This window comes from Propithecus coquereli, unplaced genomic scaffold (assembly GCF_000956105.1).
Source record: "Propithecus coquereli isolate 6110/MARCELLA unplaced genomic scaffold, Pcoq_1.0 Scaffold81, whole genome shotgun sequence".
Taxonomy (NCBI): domain Eukaryota; kingdom Metazoa; phylum Chordata; class Mammalia; order Primates; family Indriidae; genus Propithecus; species Propithecus coquereli.
Window position 1 is genome coordinate 4,780,537 of NW_012154285.1, and position 16,357 is coordinate 4,796,893.

The 16,357-nt window shown below is 44.9% G+C and overlaps 1 protein-coding gene across 1 annotated transcript in view; it reads right to left on the reverse strand.

Moving 5' to 3' along the window:
- Nucleotides 1-1,364, reverse strand: part of TMEM120B (transmembrane protein 120B) — a 38,387-nt gene extending 37,023 nt beyond the window's left edge. The window contains exon 1 of the mRNA XM_012663551.1: nt 1,159-1,364. Coding sequence (XP_012519005.1) covers nt 1,159-1,227 — 69 coding nt within the window. The 5' untranslated portion in view covers nt 1,228-1,364. The remainder of the gene's footprint in view (nt 1-1,158) is intronic.
- Between the last annotated feature and the right edge of the window lie 14,993 nt (nt 1,365-16,357).

The following is a 16,357-nucleotide window of genomic DNA, read 5'->3' on the forward strand; positions in this document are numbered from 1 at the left end:
CCCTTCCTGCCCAGTCTCTCCCACACCCCACTATTCATCAGAACCCATAGCTGCTTATCTAGAAAGATTCACCAGAGAAAGCCTTGGCAACATCCTCTGGACACTGTAGGAGGCCAACTGAGAGCAGATAAGAGCTACATGGACAGGGAAATATCACTGCTCCAACTGAGGCAAGGAGAGGACTGGGGTGGGGGTGTGCCATGTGGTTTCAGGCAAACAGAGCCCAAACCCCAAGAGAACAAACAATCCCATGGCTGGAGAGGGAGCAGCCCCATCTCCAAAAATGGTCCCTGAGTCCCTCCTGGTCAACCCCAAGGTTTCTTGAGGCATCTCTAGTCACCAGGGTAGGTAGCTGAAGCCTCTCTGAACCGCCTATCAGGAACAACTTCTCCTGCCAGGACCCGTGGTGGCAATGCCATTCTCTCAAAGGACCTCCCTTACATCCACCCTCACCCCACCCTGTATAGGCTCTGGGCCAGAGGGGTAGGGCTGGGAGCAGCCTCTATCACCGGGTGAGGCCACCCAGCTGTCAGAACTGACGGAGGCCATCCACAACGCCAAACTCAGCCTGCAGCAGCGCCACAGAGGCGGGCACACCAGGAGAGCCCCCAAAGACAGGAAATAGGGGTCCCTAATCCCCAAGCACAACCTAGAGGTTCAAGGTGAATGGCTCCTAAGTACATCTCCCAAAATGGAGCTGCAGGAGAGGGCTGCTCTGCCAGAGCAGAGGGAGAGTGTGGCTGCCAAAAGCAGACGGGTGGGCGTAGGGCTAGAGGAGACTCCCGCAGAGCTGGGGGCTGGGCTGTTCTCTTGGAGCCCCAGCACCTACCACCCCGCTGGGGTCTCCCCCACATGGACACGCCTGGAACTTGCTTCAGAGGCCACATGCCAACTTTCTGCAGCGAAGCAGGTGCGAGGAGCAGAGCCGGAAAGAAGGCGGGGTAATGGGGGGCTTCGACCGGGCGCCCCATGTGGACGAAGAACTGAAGCGCTGGGAGGTGGGAGGCGGCTGGTGCACGCCGACCACCAGCCCCCAGGGCCTACCCAGGGACACTGCCTGGGTCCTGACTGTCCCCACCTCCCAGGCCTGGGGAGCAGGAAGGGGAAGGCACTGCGCCGCGGTCAGCAGAGTTGCGGGACCAGGTGGCCTGGCCCTACCTGCAATTCCTGAAATTCTCCCTCCAGCTCGTGCCACTCGCGCTCGCAGCACTCCAGCGGCCCGGACATGGTGCAATGGTGCAAGGCGGCGGCGGCGGCGGCTGCTCGTGCAGCGCGGCCCGGCCGGCCACCCGCACCCCACTCCCGCCCGCTCGCCGGCCGCCCTCCGAGGCACCAGCTGTTCCTGCGCAGCCGGAGCCACGCGCGCACCTGACGTCACGACCCCGCCCGGCACCCGCCCCACCCGCTCGCCGGGCAGGCGGGGCCCGCGCATGCGCACGCGCCCCGGGTCCGCCCCCGCGCGCTGCGCGCATGGCCTGGGCTGTGCAGGCTTGAAGGTCTTGCCAGGGTCTGTCGCTGCCCCCTTGGGAGTGCCTGTGGGCCTCCAGAATCTCTCTCTTCTGGGAGGGGCTGGGGGGCTGGTCTGCAGGCTGCATTTGCAGAGCTTATTTTACTTAGATTGTGGGTGTTGGTAGTGTCTGGGGTTGGTGGGGAGAAAGTAGATTTGGGGGAGGTGAGAGCTCACCCATCCCTAAACATCGCCCCACCGGAGCCAGAGCCAACGCCCCAGAAAGCTGGAGCTGACATCGACCGTCCAGCATGGTCGGGGGCAGGGCGGCGCAGCGCGGAGAGGGCCCTGTCATCTCACATGTCATTATTATGTACTGCAACTAACGCATCCGAAATTCCTGCTCTCTATGACTGGGCGACTCTCATGACAGCTGTTTTTGTCTCTCGTGTGACACGACCGCCTCCAAGCTAATTGAATCTAATTCTCTCCCCTCCTCTGCAAAGTCCTCCAAGATCTGCCCCTGCCTGGATTTCCAGTCACACCTCCTCTCTCGGCGCCCTGGATCCGTACTCTCCAGCCATTGCCTGCTCTTTTCCTGACCTTGCATGGAACATTCTTCCCTCTGAATCTTCATACGGTTGCCTTTTTCTCATCACTCAAGCCTGGGTTCAGATGACACCTGTGTTCGTTTCCTAGGGCTACCGTAACCACAAACTGAGTGGATTAAACAATAGAAACGTATTCTCTCACATCTCTAGATTTCTGGAGTCTGGTAATCTGAGAGCAAAGTATGAGCAGGGCCTTGCTTCTTTTGAGACTGCAGGTCGAATCCTTCCTTGCCTCTTCATAGCTCAATGGTGGTGGCCATCAATCCTTGGCGTTCCTTGGCTCGCTGCTGTGTCACTCCCATCTCTTTCTTGTCTCATGTCTTCTTCCTTGCATGCATGTCTTTGTGTGTCCTCTCTTACAAACACACCTTTTTCTGGTGTGACTTCATCTCAACGTAACTGATTATATCTGCAAAGACCCTATTTCCAAATAAGATCACATTCCAAGGTCACCATGTCTTTTGGGGGAATGCAGTTCAACCCATAACACTGTCCCTGGAAAAAGGCCCTTCTGAACACCTGAGGTCCACACCTCCTCCCAGCCACTTCTGTCTCACCTGTGTTATTTCCTTCATACAGGTACCACCATATGTCATTGTTCCCATGTTGGAGGGTTGTTTCCTTCCATGGGAATATAATCTCCATGAGATCTCAGAGAACTTGTCCGTGTCTTAGTCATTGTTGGATTCCCAGAGCTTGGCACATAGTAGGCCCTCAAGAAATATTTGTTGGAGGAATGAACTTTAAAGATCGTCTGCTGCAGAAGTTCTCAACTTCAGGCCAGGTGCGGTGGCTCACGCCAGTAATCCTAACACTCTGATTAGGCCAAGGCGGGCGGACTATTTGAACTCAGGAGTTCGAGACCAGCCTGAGCAAGAGCAAGACCCCTGTCTCTACTAAAAAAATAGAAAGAAATGATCTGGACGACTAAAAATATATAGAAAAAATTAGCCGGGCATGGTGGCACATGCCTGTAGTCCCAGCTACTCGGGGGGGGTCCTCACTCTTATTCAGGCTGGTCTCGAACTCCTGACCTTGAGCGATCCACCTGCCTCGGCCTCCCAGAGCACCAGGATTACAGGCGTGAGCCACTGCGCCCGGCCTGCAATTCTTAATTGAGGTCTGAAGAGAGGTATGACTTACCCAACATTCTCAACTAATTAATGGCTCACTTTGAATTAAAGTTCTCATCTCTGACTCCTAAACCATACTCTATTAATTAATAAATCAGGCCAGGTGTGGTGGCTCATGCTTGTAATCTTAGCACTTTGGGAGACCAAGGTGGGAGGATCGCTTGAGGTCAGGAGCTCGAGACCAGCCTGATCAACAGTGAGACCCCGTTTCTACTAAAAATAGAAAAATTAGCCGGGCATGGTGGTATGCATCTATAATCCCAGCTACTCAGGAGGCTCAGGCAGGAGGATTGCTGAGCCCAGGAGTTTGAGGCTGCTGTGAGCTAGGCTGACACCATAGTACTCTAGCCCAGGCAACAGAGCGAGACTGTCTCGAAAAAAAAAAAAAAAAAAATGGAAAGATCTGGTCGCACTGGGCTCATAGTCCTGCATGACAGTTGCCTGGAACTGAGTAACAGTTGGCCCCTTTACATAGTGCCTGCAAGTTGCCGCAGTCCCCACCACACTCAACTGTCTTGCCCCAGCCACCTTCATGTATTTATGTTACCTGCTGGTCCCTGGAGACATTTGAGTTTGAGATGCCTGATATAATGTGTCATGAAGAGAGTGAGCTAATGTGTCCTGAAGATTCCAAAACCAGCTAAGTCACTTGAATGGTGGAAAAACAGAAAATGGTTTATTTAACTGAGGTTAATAGAATCAAAAAGAAAACACAGGGCGCTGAAGGAAGAATACAGTGTTACCAAGCAGAGGATTTGGGAAGATGTTCCTTTCTTTGCCTCTGACATTGCAGCTGCACAATCCCAGGTCTTTCAGCCACAAGCTGCCTCAGGGCAGGAGAGGTGGGTCCTGCCCTCCGCGGAGGTCTGGGCAGGTGCCACCTCATGGTCAGGTTCCAAATCTGAGGGACTCCTCTCTGTGGGGTCAGGACTTCACGTGCATCATGTACAAGCTCTTCTGTAGACGGCACCAGTGGGCCATCCCTATCTGAGTGGCCGCTCAGGTGCTGCCGAATCAGGTCGTACCTGGCTACCACCCTGTCCCGGTTCCTACCCAAGCACTTTCAGACTCACTCATCAGCAACGTGGGGCTGGCTCTTTGGGGACTTTGATTATGATGGATAACAGAGTGTGATTCCAGACATTTCCCCCACCCCCTGCGCACACCACTACAGGGAAATCTCCCCTATTTGTTTCCTTTAAGACACTCTGCTTAGGGAGTGCCAGCCTGAGGATTTATTCAACTGGCTGGGGAGAGTCACAAAAGTACAATAGCAAACGCGTAGTGTTCTATGTGCCTGACGCTCTTCTACACACACACACACACACACACACACACACACACACACACACACGCAAACACATACACACATGCATTGTCTTCACGACGATCTTTCTGATTCCTATTTGACAGGTAGGCACTCTAAGGCACGATTTCTCCAACTTTTAATGTGCCCGTGAATGCCTCCACCAGGATCTTGTTAAAATGCAGATTCTGACTCACTAGGCTCTAAAAGGGGCTCAAGATCCTGTAATTCTACAAGCTCCCAGCCAGTGCTAGAGTCCAGGGTGCAGAGCGGTGAGGGAACTTACCTAACATCATCCAGCTACCAGTAACTGTGTTATTTACACACTGCAAAATACCAAGAGCCAATTCTTCAAAAAAGCGCACCTGTCCAAGGAGAAGTTAACATTCCAGGCACTTTTCCTTCATGTCCTTCCCACAAATGCCCTTGCTAAAAATAGCCCCGAAGCAATGTGTGCAAAGGTAGCAGCACTTTTAGATCAACCACAGACTGGAAACAGCCCCAGTACCCCACACCGGGGAAACAGGTGAACCATAGTCTATTTCATGTCCAGCTATACAGCTGTTCAAATGGTAATTATGGGAACTAAATGGCCACTTGTAAACAGCTGTATTAAATCATGCTCAGTAAAAAAGTAGGACCTAGAATAATGCGTACATACTGATTAAAGTTATGTGGTCATTTATGTGCCCTGAAAAGGATTGAGTAAATTTAGTAGGACAGAAATAGTCCATCATGTAAACTGATGGTATTTTTTTCTTTTGCAAAGTTGTTCGGGTATTTAGCAGACATTTACAACCCTTATCTTGCTGTTCACAGGTTTATAATGTAAACAACAGGTATTATCAATTACATTTCATTTGATTAATGTTTACCATTGCAGTATCAAAATGTCCTTTATGTCCTCATGTAGTTATTTGCATTACCAAACCTGTGGGGGGCGGGGAGTGAAGTCCAGATTGGACAGGAGCTGTGTGATTGGCTTGACCTGGGTTCAAATCCCAGCCTTACCACTTGCAGGATGGATGACTCCGAATACATTATTTACCTTCTCCATAAGAAAATTGTAAATCCTTCTCCTAGGATTGTTGTGAGAATTAAATGTGACAGTGTCGGTAGGTAAAGTGTCTGGCATAATGTGAACACCAGAAAATGCTGGCGTTATGTGTTTGTGTTTACTTAAAAGTAAATATTTTGGCCGGGCGTGGTGGCTCACGCCTGTAATCCTAGCACTCTGGGAGGTGGAGGCGGGTGGATTGTTTGAGCTCAGGAGTTCAAGACCAGCCTGAGCAAGAGTGAGACCCTGTTTCTACTAAAAATAGAAGGAAATTAGCTGGACAACTAAAAATATATAGAAAAAATAATTAGCCGGGCATGGTGGTGCATGCCCGTAGTCCCAGCTACTCGGGAGGCTGAGGCAAGAGGATCTCTTGAGCCCAAGAGCTTGAGGTTGCTGTCAACTAGACTGATGCCACGGCACTCTAGCCCGGGACAACATAGTGAGACTCTGTCTCAAAAAAAAAAAAAGTAAATATTCTATTTTGGGATATTTTTAGATTTATAGAACAGCTGAGGCCGGGTGCAGCGGCTCACGCCTGTAATCCTAGCTCTCTGGGAGGCCGAGGCGGGCGGATCGTTTGAGCTCAGGAGTTCGAAACCAGCCTGAGCAAGGGCGAGACCCCGTCTCTACTAAAAATAGAAGGAAATTATCTGGACAGCTAAAAATACATAGAAAAAATTAGCCGGGCATGGCAGCGCATGCCTGTAGTCCCAGCTACTCAGGAGGCTGAGGCAGGAGGATCGCTTGAGCCCAGGAGTTTGAGGTTGCTGTGAGCTAGGCTGACGCCACGGCACTCTAGCCCGGGCAACACAGTGAGACTCTGTCCTAAAAAAAAAAAAAAACAGCTGCAAAGAAAGTAGAGTTCCCATATACCCTTCACCCAGTTTCCCCTACTGTTGACAGTTTACATAACAATGGCACATTTTTTTTTTATTTCAGGATATTATGAGCGTACAAACATTTTGGTTACATTTTATGTCTTTGCCTCACCCAAGGGAGGATTAGAGGCATGCCCTTCCCCTCTACAATGCTCACTGCATCCATTAGTTGTGAGTTTACCCCCCCAAACCCCTAATTCCTGGAGAATATTACTACCGTGTGAGCACCATAGTGTTGATCAGTCAGTGCCAATTTGATGGCGAGAATATGTGGAGCCCATTCTTCCGATCTTGTGATACCTCACTTCAGATAATGGGCTCAAGCTCCACCCAGGAAAATATAAGAGGTGCTAGATCACCGTCATTTCTTATAATTGAGTAATATTCCATTGTATACATATACCAAATTTTAATAATCCACTCATGGATCGACGGGCACTTGGGTTGTTTCCACATCCTTGCAATAGTGAATTGTGCTGCCATAAACATTCGGGTGCAGATGTCTTTACAATGGCACATTTATCAAAATGAGAAATTGGCTGGGCACGGTGGCTCATGCCTGTAGTCCCAGCACTTTGGGAAGCCAAGGTCAGAGATCACTTGAGCCCAGGAGTTCAAGGCTGCAGTGAGCTATGATTGCACCACTGCACTTCAGCCTGGGCAACACAGTGACATTCTATCTCAAAAAAAAAGGAGAAATTAACATAGGTATATTACTGTAAACTAAACTTCAGACTTTATTCCTTTATTCAGATTTTACCAGTTTTTCCATCAATGTCCTTTTCATGTTCCAGGATTCAGTCCAAGTGCCCACATTGCGTTTAGGTGCTATGTCTCCTCAGTCTCCTTGGGTCTGTGATGGCATCTCAGTCTTTCTTTGTTTTTCATGACCGTGATGCTTTAGATGTATACATATATATTTTTTAAGTAACAGCTTTTTTAAGATACCATTTACATACCATAAAATTCACCCCTTTAAGTTGGTTTTAAAGGCGACAATTCAGTGGTTTTTAGTATAGTCACACGTTGCATAACATTACTACTATCTAATTCCAGAACGTTTCATCACTCCCCAAAAAACCTCATGCCTGTTAAGTCACTCCCTTACCAACAGCCCCTGGTGGCCGCTAACCTACTTTCTGTCTCTATAGATTTGCCTATTCTGGACATTTCATATCAATGGAATCATACTATGTGGGGTCTTTTGTGACTGTTTCTTTCACTTAGTATAATGTTTATCACAGGGTTGATCCCTGCTGTGGCACGTTTCAGTACTTCATTCCTTTTTATTGCTGAGTAATAGTCCATTCCCCCTTTTTTTTTTTTTTTTGAGACAGAGTCTTGCTCTGACGCCCAGGCTAGAGTGCTGTGGCGTCAGCCTAACTCACAGCAACCTCAAACTCCTGGGCTCAAGGGATCCTCCTGCCTCAGCCTCCTGAGTAGCTGGGACTACAGGCATGCGCCATCATGCCCAGCTAATTTTTTTCTATATATTTTTAGTTGTCCAGCTAATTTCTCTCTATCTTTGTAGACACTGGGTCTCGCTCTTGCACGGGGTGGTCTTAAACCCCTGACCTTGAGCAATCCTCCCGCCTCGGCCTCCCAGAGTGCTAGAATTACAGGCATGAACCACCGCGCCGGCCAATTCCACTTTTATTTTTAGCCCATTCATCAGTTGATGGAAATTTAGGTTGTTTCCACTTTGTGGCTATGGTGAATAGTGCTGCTATGAACTTTCACATACAAGTTTTTGTGTGGACATTTCTCTTAGGTATATGCCTAAGAATGGAATTGCTGGGTCATACAGTAACTCTGTGTTTAACATTTTAAGGAACTGCCAAATTGTTTTCCAAAGCAGCTACACGTTTCACATCCTCGCCAGCGACCTGTGAAGGTTACAATTTCTCCACATCTTCACCACCAACACTTATCGTCTGTGTTTTCCATTTTAGCCATCCTTGTGGTTTTGTGTGAAGTAGTATCTCATTGTGGATTTGATTTTGCATTTTTCTAAGAATGTTGAGTGTCCTCTCATGTGCTCATCTATTCAAATCTTCTGTCCATTTTTAAATTGGGTTACTTGTCTTTTTATTGTTGAGGTGTAAGAGTTCTTTTTATATTTCAGATACAACTCCCTTATCATATGTACAATTTGAAAATATTTTCTCCCATTTTGTGAGTTCATTATTATACATTAAATGTATTCAACAACCTCAAACTTAAAGAAAAGTTGCAAGGATAGTACCAAGAACTTTTTTTCTGATCCATTTGAGAGTAAAGTGCTGATCTGATACCTCACTACTCCTGAATACTTTAGTGGGCATTTCCTACAATCAAGAACATTCCCCTAATCAGCCATAGTATGATCATCGAAATCAAGAAATTAACACTGATCCCTTATTGCCCTCTAATTCTCAGACCCCATTCAAGTTTTCCAACTGTGCCAGTAACACCCACTATAGCAGAAGGACCCAATGCAAGAAACTCCGTTGCATTTGCTTGTCATGTCTCTTTAGTTTCCTTCATGGAACAGTTTTTCAATCTTTCTTTGTCTTCTTTGTCTTGATATATTTGAAGAGGACAGGGCAGTTATTTTGTATCATTTTCCTCAATTAGGGATTTGCCTGATACATCCTCATGGTTAGACTGAGGTAACATACCTTCCGCAGGACAATCCCAGAAGTGATGTTGTGTTTCCCTCGTTGCAGCTGATTAGGTGGTATAGAATTTCACTGCTCCCTTTGCCGATGGTGTTCACTTTGATTGATTAAGATCGTGTTTTCCAGGCTTCTCCACTAAAAAGTTACTCTTATTTGCATTGTAATTTTTAAGTATTTTATGGGAAGGCACTTTTTTTTTCTTTTCCCCATATAGGCACTTAAGCAACATGGAAGGCACTTTAACTATGTAAATATTCTGCCCTTCATCAAATATGCCATTTATTTATATCAGCATGACTCAGGTTTTCCTAGTTTGGTTGACGAGGTATAATCCATCACTTTTAACTACAGGTTTTCATGTTCAAGTTGCCTTTTTTTTTTTTTGTAAGAATAAAAATTCTCTCCACTTCCAATGGCCGTTATCAACCAGATCTGAATTGTAGGAAGTGATAAAGGTTTAGAAACTGAACTCTTCCAAATTCATCTCAAAAGCCATCTAAGAACATTTGAGGGATATATTTATTACCAGACAACTTTGCTGTCCTCATCTGTTGCAGATACAAAGAGCCCTGTATCCTGGGTGTCAACCAACCCCGTTATTTTAAAGCAACAAACAACACAGAGAAAATATCTAGTGTCTTTCTATATATTTATCTTTGTTCGATGCATTTGAAGAATGAGGTCTGAAAGTTCCCTGATGAAACTATATTTACTAGGTTCTTTTGTATGATAGTAGATACAGGTGGGAAACTTATAAGAAATGTTTTTCAATGACCAGGTAAAGGGTCGGCTGCTTTTTATGGTTTTGTTTTAGTTCGCTTTTTTGGCTACAAGATTATATCTTGTTTCATTGCACCACCTGCTGGCAATTTGTTGGAATTGCTATTTACTCCAACAAAAGGCAAAAAGGTTTGTTCAACAATGATTATCAAATATTCTTTTCCCCCCGACTTGCTGAAAGTTCCCTGACGAAACTATATTTACCAGGTTATTTTTTATGATGGCAGATGCAGCTGGGAAATTTACAAGAAATGTTTTTCAATGACCAGGTAAAGGGTCGGCTGCTTTCTACGGTTTTGTTTTGGTTCTTTTTTTAGGCTACAAGATTATATCTTGTTTCATTGCGCCACCTGCTGGCAATTTAAAGGAATTGCTATTTACTCCAACAAAAGGCAAAAAGGTTTGTTTAACAATGATTACCAAATATTCTTTCCCCCCCACACCGGAAAAACTAGCACCAACAGAAAAAACCACTAATATGATTGGGTGGTGTAAACATTTTATCCTTCTTCATCTTTAATAAGGCAAAACCATTTGCTTGTCAAATTTTCACCAGTGAGAATGTACTACCTTTTTATTGTGACATAGAACATACATACAGAAAATGCACGAAATGTATTTGTATAGTTTAAGAAATAATTTTAAAGGGAATCTGTGTAACTGTCAGCCAGGTCAAGTATAAGACATTGTCATCAATGTCCCTCTTTTCTGATCCTGTCCCCCTCTTCCCACTCCACTCCCAAGGTAACCACTATCCTGATTTGGGGGACAATCATTTTGGGAAAATCATTATTTTGGGGATAATGCTTTTTTTTTTTTTTTTTCAGAAAGAGTCTTGCTCTGTCACCCGGGGTTAGAGTGAAGTGGCATCATCACAGCTCACTGCAACCTCAAACTCCTGGGCTCAAGGGATCCTCCTACCTCAGCCTCCCCAAGTAGCTGGGACTTCTAGGCACACACCACCACACCCGGCCTATATATTACTTTTCTAACCAGACAGCAACTAAAGTATTTTTAAAAATTAATAATATAAAAAATTCGGTGTGCCTATTTAATCTGGAAATTTACATGGTTATTTCTACATATAACAAATATATACTGAGTTCAGCATGATTAGTCATTAGGGAAATGCAAATCAAATCACAATGAGATACCACTTCACACCCACTAGAATGGCTGAAGTTAAAAAGATAAACAAGAATAAATGTTGGCCTGGCGCCAGCGCGGTGGCTCACGCCTGTAATCCTAGCTCTCTGGGAGGCCGAGGCGGGCGGATTGTTTGAGCTCAGGAGTTCGAAACCAGCCTGAGCAAGAGCGAGACCCCGTCTCTACTAAAAATACAAAGAAATTAATCGGACAACTAAAAATACATAGAAAAAATTAGCCGGGCATGGTGGCGCATGCCTGTAGTCCCAGCTACTCCGGAGGCTGAGGCAGTAGGATCGCTTGAGCCCAGGAGTTTGAGGTTGCTGTGAGCTAGGCTGAGGCCACGGCACTCTAGCCCGGGCAACACAGTGAGACTTTGTCTCAAAAAAAAAAAAAGAAAAAAAAAAAGAATAACTGTTGTCGAACATGTGGAGAAATTAAAAACCCTCATATATTACTGACGGGAATGCAAAACGGTGCAGCCGCTTTAGAAAACTGTTTTGCAGTTTCTCAAAATGTGAAACATCGAGTTACCATGTGACCCAGCAATTCCACTCCTAGGTGTAGTACCAAGCGGAATGAAAGCCTATGTCCATACAAAAACGTGTATACAATTGTTCAAAACAGCATTATTCATAGTAGCCAAAAAGTGGAAACAACCCAAATGTCCACCAACTGACGAATGAATAAACAAAATGGGACGTACCACACAATGGAATATGAGTCAGCCATCCAATGGAATGATGTACTGATCCATGCTGGAAAAACTTTGAAAGCTAGATGCTAAGGGACAGAAGCCAGTCACAAAAAACTCCATAGTGTATGATTCCATTTATAGGAAGTGTCCAGAATAGGCAAACCCATAGAGACAGAAAGCAGAATAGTGGCTGCCAGGGTCTGGGGGAAGGAGGGAAGGAAAAGTGACTGCTTATGGGTATAAGGTTCCTTTCAGAGTGACGAAAATGATCTAGAATTAGGTAGTGGCGGTGGTTGCACAACCCTGTGACTATACTACAACCCACGGGGATTATAATTACATATCATATTATAATGTAATTATATATTAATTCCCACTCCTATTCCTTCCTCACCCTCCAGAAGCAACCACTATTGTGAATTTGGGGTGTACAAGTCCAATTTATATTCTTTTACATCATATTATGTTGTGCATTTTGTATAATTTAAATAAATTGTATGTTAATTTGTTAAACTCAAAACAATGCATGCTGAGCCTTGCTTTTGTCAGCTTCTTTTGACATTTACAATACATTTTCTCATGAAATATGCATACAGGAAAGTGCTAAAAACATTATGTACAGTTTAACAAACAATAATAAGCTGAACACCTTTGTAACTACCATCCAGGTCAAGAAACACCTTCTTTCCCCCAGGGGTAACCACAGTCCTCATTTTTATGGTAATTTCTTTGCTTTTCTTTGTAGCTTTACCACTTTTGTTTGCATCCCTACATAACATAGATTAGTTTTTCCTGGTTTGGAACTTTTATTTATAAAATTATATTTATATAAAAATAATAAATTATACCCACAAATATATAGGTCTACCTGTCTTCTTGCACTCAGTATTATGATTTACTATTATACTCATTGATCGTTGCATGTAACTATACAATTCATTTTCACTGCTGTGCTATTCTATTGCATGAATAGTACAACAGCAATTTAGCCCAGGCTATCATAGCTAAACATGTGGGTCAATTCCAGTTTGGGCTTGGAAGAACAATATTGCAATGAACATCCTTGTCCATTTCTCCTGGGATGTAATGAGCAGTTAATTGCCTATGCAAGGTTCACCAGATAATCCCAAATTGTCTTCCAAAGTGGTTTGTACTCCCTGAAAGAATTCAAACCTCTTGCTTTCTCAATTACCTTTCAAAAGCCTATTTCAATTTGGTTGGTGGTTTAAAAGCAAAGTGGTGGGTTTTCCTGAAAGCTGCCTTTGGGCAATTTGCAACAGGGAGATAAATGCCACTAGCCAGAAGAAAAGCAGTTTAGGACATCTTTGCCTAGTCCCTCTCAACTGGGACAGGAGGGTAAACACCAGCATTGAAGCGTTTTCCACACACCTGAATGTGAATAGCTGTTAACTAATGTGCTTTCACAAACATTATTTCATTTAATCCTCATAACAATCCGGATTGTATGTTTTTGAGATGAGGAAACTGAGCTTCAAAGAGTGATAGGTCCAGACAAGGCAGTAAATTGCACTGCAGGGACTTGCACCTAAGGCTGTTTCTCTCCGTCACACCACAGCTAGGAACCCGAGGCAGTATCTTATTGTACAGAAAATTTTGTTTTAAAAGACTCATGGTAGCCAGGCATGATGGCTCGCACCTGTAGTCCTACTACTCGAGAGGATCACTTGAGGCCAGCAGTTCAAGACCAGCCTGGGCAACATAGCGAGATCCTTGTCTCTAGAAAAAACTTTTTTTCCGTTTAAACATCTTTTTTTAAAGACTCATTGCAATCAGATCAACAGAGCACAGTATATTACATACGAAGAGTGTACTTCTCTATTTCTTAGTTTTAGATCTGGCCAACATTATCAAAGGTTTAAAATGCACTTGAATAAGTAGACTTGCTCTTTCATTCGTGAGCCATTGCCATCAGGAGAATATTCCTGAACTACCCATTGATCCCAGAGCCTTTCTAGCCAAGGCAAGCCTAGAACAGGCAACCCACAAATGAGTGAGCTAAAGGAATGTTTATTGTTGTGTGACACTCAGAATGGGTGGCTGTTTGTTTCACAGCAAAAAGTAGTTGATACAGTCTGCAACATGGGAATGATTTATCACATAGAACCCTTCTTTGAAATGGTACCTAGGATCATGAGATTTTCTTATGACAGATTTATATTTAGGGCCTAACACCCTGAGTAATGAATAAGATCCACATTATCTGTTATGGTTACTGTTGCCAGATTTCAGAAAAACAGTGAAGTTTTTTATCTAGGAACTGGCATGTTTAACCCCAAATACTTTACAAAATAAAAATGTGTCCTACCTGGGTGCAGTGGCTCACGCCTGTAATCCCAGCACTTTGGGAGGCTGAGGCAGGAGGATCCCTTGAGGCCAGGAGTTTGAGACCAGCCTGGGCAACATAGAGAGACCTCATCTCTACAAAAAATACGAAAATTAGCCAGGTGTGGTGGCGCACGCCTGTAGTCCCAGCTACTTGGGAGGCGAGGCAGGAGGATCGCTTGAGCCCAGGAATTCCAGGCTGCAGTGAGCTATGATTGTACCACTGCACTCCAGCCTGGGCGATAGCAAGACCCTGTCTCAAAAAAAGAATGTGTTCTTATCTCTGATCCAGCAGTCAAGAGGAAAAAAATAAAAATTTTTAAAAAGAGAAAAAAATAATATGTCCTAGAAATGTAATTTTATCAAAAATGTTAGATGAACTCCTAACTCCAAACCTGCAGGTACTTCCCCCAATAATACCTAGAAGCAACAGAAAGGATATTTGAAACTTGTTAGCATCTCTGAAGGAGCTGCAAATGTATGTTTTTTATTCTGGAAGGCTGTTAAATTGAGAAGTGTATTACATATCAGTTGGGTTAACTTAACACCTGCCAACACCAGCATTTTGACTGGGTGGGGAAATGAGGCATATAAATGATGGCTGTGGCATCTTTTTGAGACTTTGTGTCTTCCTGTGGTTTAGGCTTCTCACTGATCTCACTGGCATCCTGAAACAATTTTTTGTTTTGTTTTGTTTTGAGACAGAGTCTCATTCCCTTGCCCGGGCTAGAGTGCCGTGGCATCATCATAGTTCACTGCAACCTCAAACTCCTGGGCTCAAGCGATCCTCCCACCTCAGCCTCCCCAGTAGCTGGGACTGCAGGCGCACACCATCGTGACCACCTGGGACCTTGTCTGTTTTCATCAGGGCTACAGCCTCAGTACTTAGCATGGCTCCTGGCACTCAATAAATGTTATTGAATGGCTGAATATTTAGTGGAGGTGTCATTTGCCTGTATGACATCCGATCCATTCCTTACCCTTCTGCCTCTTGTGCTCTGTGTCCCAGGGTGAAGAACATGCAGGCTGAGTTTTCCAGGATTCCTGCAGGTCTCAGTCAATGGAAGGCACTTCTGGGAGGCCAGAAAGCAAGAGGGGGAAGGAGCTGGGAATTCCTCCCCTTTTCTTTGCCTTGGGTGCTATCTCCAGTAGCATCTTTGGCTGCCATAATTCAGGATTCCCCCAGGGGATTCTGGCCCTGAGCTCTGGTCACACCACCTCCTTCTGTTCCACCAGTCTTACTGTGGTGGCTTCCTACTATTACTAATCCCTGGACTGTCTACTATTCTTCTATTTATCTTCTGCTATGATCTGAATGTTTGTGTCCCCCCCTCCCGCCTCAAGTTCATATGTTGCAATCCTACCCCCAAGGTGATGGCATTAGGAGGTGGGGCCTTTGGGAAGTGATTAGGTCCAGGTCATGAGAGCAGAGCCATTATGAATGGGATTAGTGACCTTATAAAAGAGGCCCAAAGGAGCTTGTTTGCCTCTCCCACCATATGAGGACAGAGCAAGAAGGTGCTATGAGAAAAAGCAGGTCCTCACCAGACACTGAATCTGCTGGTATCTTGATCTTGGATTTCCCAGCCTCCAGAACTGGGAAAAATACATTTGTGTTGTTTATAAGCTACCTAGTTTATAGTGTTTTGTTAAAGCAGCCCAACAGCACTAAGATAGCTTCTGTTCTCTTCCACTGTCCGTGCAACCAAGTCCCTAAATTAAATTTCCTCTGTTTGAAACACCTAGAATGCTTTCCACAGGACTGACTGGATGCTGAGGGATATATCTACTCATACTTTTTTTTTTGAAACAGAATCTTACTTTGTTGCCTGGGCTAGAGTGCTGTGGTGTCAACCTAGCTCACAGCAACCTCAAACTCCTGGGCTCAAGGGATCCTCCTACCTCAGCCTCCCCAAGTAGCTGGGACTTCTAGGCACACACCACCACACCCGGCCTATATATTACTTTTCTAACCAGACAGCAACTAAAGTATTTTTAAAAATTAATAATATAAAAAATTCGGTGTGCCTATTTAATCTGGAAATTTACATGGTTATTTCTACATATAACAAATATATACTGAGTTCAGCATGATTAGTCATTAGGGAAATGCAAATCAAATCACAATGAGATACCACTTCACACCCACTAGAATGGCTGAAGTTAAAAAGATAAACAAGAATAAATGTTGGCCTGGCGCCAGCGCGGTGGCTCACGCCTGTAATCCTAGCTCTCTGGGAGGCCGAGGCGGGCGGATTGTTTGAGCTCAGGAGTTCGAAACCAGCCTGAGCAAGAG